The sequence below is a fragment of the Vicia villosa genome, linkage group LG5, assembly GCF_029867415.1.
Source record: "Vicia villosa cultivar HV-30 ecotype Madison, WI linkage group LG5, Vvil1.0, whole genome shotgun sequence".
Lineage (NCBI taxonomy): Eukaryota > Viridiplantae > Streptophyta > Magnoliopsida > Fabales > Fabaceae > Vicia > Vicia villosa.
In genome coordinates, this window is record NC_081184.1 from 130,478,607 (window position 1) to 130,482,055 (window position 3,449).

Below are 3,449 nucleotides of genomic sequence, written 5' to 3' on the forward strand. Positions count from 1 at the left end.
TTTTTTTTAATATTACAGTTTTACTATATTACTTTTTGGACATGAAGATCACTATATTATTAGATGTCATCATACTCTCCAATTTCACTTCAGTCATGAGGATTTATTAATGTAAAGAGTATTGAAAGACTCCAGCAAAACAAAGTTTACAGAAATTATGAGAATCAGAGCATTATTTCTTCCGTTTCATTTGTTAATCTAGACCCTTGAGCAAAACTGTTACATTCGTTTAGCTATGAATCATTCAATAAGTTCAACTCCAAAACTTATGGTTTTATATAAAAAATTAAATATGGAAATACACTTAGAAAGTTATTTTAGAAATTAGGACAAAGGAACTAACCCTAAATCGTCATAATATATTGTATATAATGAAGGTAAGGTTCGGTAAGTAGTTTTGACATTATTATGCCAAAGGTATGAAGAAGAATGGAAATAAATATCCGGTTTCATCAATAGGAAAAATTACAAAGTTTAACTTTATGAATAACGTGGTTAAATATAAATAAATATATAAGAATAAGTAAGTAAATTGTAGAAACATGATATAAAAATTGAAATTAAATGGAAAACTATTTTTGTGTAGTTGTTTTATATTGATGATTAATTTACCTTTTTATTTTTACACGCTTTCGCGATCGGTAACCTCATGCTAGAGTTTCCATTTGTCTTTATTTTAATCTAACGACGTACTATTGACCTTTCGTAAAAAGTTCGGTATATATAAATTATATTATGTAAAAATTGGTGTGTAACATTCAACACTTTAACAATGCTTAACCAAACTCACAATTTCCCAAACTACATTACATATCAGGTGGCTTGCGCTGATAGTCAACGATTGTGTGTAAATATTGCATTTTTCTACTAGTCGTTAACAGAAAGTAAATTATGATTTAGAATAATATAGAACAAGTTTTATGATTTCAATGCTTCTATTTTTTTAGAATTGATATCTTTAAGACTTTGAAAATCGAACTAAAATAAATATCAAAAATAAAAATCATATGAGTGAACTTCAAATAAAATAAAGAGCATATTGAAATGTGTGTGATTTATATTATACAGAAGAAGTTGTTGGTTTATAACTGTTTATGAGTGCAAAAAAGAATTTTTTTACAAAATGTAACGAAATGTATACAATATGATGGAAGATTAGCAATAATAGGACACATACCTAATACAGTATTAACTTAGTAAAATAAAAATGTAAACCCACTGGCATATCATTTTTACAATAATTTGTTTTATGACATATATTTCCTTCTGTTTCGTTCTACATTTTACAGATGACTCTTTCATGGAACTTGCCTTTCACATTGTTTATGACACCTAGTAGATTGATTATTTTTTTCTTTGACAACTTATGTATGTTTTTATTCAATAGAATTGAGGATTGTGTCAACATTTTCTTTAAGTGATTGTTTTTCTTCTAAGGTGCAATTTATTAATTACGTTTATATGAAGATATAGGAAAAAGTATATTAATGAAATCAAATATATTTTATGTTAGCTATCATTTAGTTGATTTAAAATTTGCTAAAGAGAATGTTGCAAATTAAATGTTTCGGTCGAATAGTTTAAAATTATATCTTAATTATGGATTGAATTGATATAATGGAATATGTTAGGATATTTATTTTGCAATTCGTCATTTATTTTAGGTTCTTGTATTAACATTTGTTAAATTTGTCTACTTTCTTGAATCAATTTGTTGTATCCTTATCTTTCTATTACATTTTTATTAATAAAAGTCAAACTGTATTTTTTTTAAAGAATTAACTGCCACTTCTTATAAGTTAAATGTTTTTAACTATTGAGGTGATTCAAAAGTTACCGATGTAAAATGTCAACTTTTTTTTTATTCTTGTATGGTGTTTTACAATGATTCTTATTGTATTTATTTGCAAGAGCAACTAGTAAGAAAATATATCAATTCAATTCAAAGCAAGTTGAACTAAATTAATTTATTTTGTTTGTTTTTTATTCTTGTTCTTCAAAAATGAATTATTTTTTGTATAGTTTGAGTCCCTTAAAATGACAACATACTACGCTTGTAGCCAAGAAAGACATAACTTCAATTCGCTCAAAGTCAAATATTTCTTTCATTGTTAGGCAAGATGAATTAAAGGATAGTTAGTTAGAAATTAATTCTCTTAATAATATAAATTATAATATCTTATCTAACAAAAAAAGTTGTACCTACAACAAAATCTTTGCCTATAAATATTGGACCTTTCTTCTCCAAATTATTCATCAACTAAATACATTTCTCATTTAAAATTGCAATCAACAGTTTCTCTCGTAACTGCACAATGAAATCAAACAATACTATTGCGTCCATTATAATTCTCTGCATTAATCTTATTTTTGCTTCAACCCTTGTCTCTTCCACTCCAAATCCTAAGACACCACCAACTCATCCCAAAACACCACCTCCTCCATCAAAACTCCCACCAAGTCAAATGACACCACCACCCCCATCTCATGACACCACCACCTATGGTACCTCCTTCCGTGCAACCTTCTACACCCCCACCAACTATGACGATCGCACCACCTTGTCCTACTACACCACCACCTACAAAAAATTCATCCGCACCCCCTTCAAATCCTATGACAACACCTCCCATAGTCTCTCCTTCCACACCACCGCCAAGTCCTACGGCAACACCCCCTATGATCTCTCCTTCCACACCATCACCAAGATATTTGACACCCCCGCCTAAGATAACTCCTACGACGTCACCTACTTGTCAAATAGGAAGATTGAGTGTTTGTGCCAATGTGTTGAATGTTGTGAACGTAGGGATTGGACAAGATACTAAGCCTTGTTGCAACCTCATCAATGGTCTTATTGATCTCGAAGCCTCTATATGTCTATGCGCTGCACTTAAGGCTAATATCTTGGGAATCATCATTATTGATCTTAACATTCCCTTGCAATTAATCTTGAACCGATGTGGGCGTCAAATGCCTACAAATTTCAAATGCAGCCGTTAAGACCAATAAAATGCATGATCGATATGATGGCTTATGCACGCCATCACCAATGGACTATTCCTATTATATTATATTATATTAACGAAATAAGTTCTACTAAATAAAAACTGTTCATTATATTAATACTAAAATATATATTTGTATTATTGTGTTTAATTATTATATCGATGGAAGACGCTGTCTTTGTCGATAGTTGTTGGATGTCAAAGATGATGAAGAAGTAGATTTTTCATTGACATATAGTTTATGCATTTCAATGACTTCATTATCTATTAATAATATTATGATATTTCTAAAGTGTTTATTTTGTATGATCTTTATGAGATATTTTTATTACCTTAAAGCCATTCTTGAGTTATATTTTTCTTATTCCTATTAAACACTAGTGTTATTACTCCATGAAAGGAATTAGAATAATGTATATACTCCCAACTGACATAAGTTTA

The 3,449-nt window shown here is 29.3% G+C and overlaps 1 protein-coding gene across 1 annotated transcript; it reads left to right on the plus strand.

Annotated features, from left to right (window-relative positions):
- The first annotated feature begins 2,487 nt into the window (after positions 1 to 2,487).
- On the plus strand, positions 2,488 to 3,003 carry LOC131605442 (putative lipid-binding protein AIR1B). The gene has a single exon (XM_058877793.1). The coding sequence runs from the start codon at positions 2,488 to 2,490 to the stop codon at positions 3,001 to 3,003; it is 516 nt and encodes a 171-aa protein (XP_058733776.1).
- Positions 3,004 to 3,449: the final 446 nt, after the last annotated feature.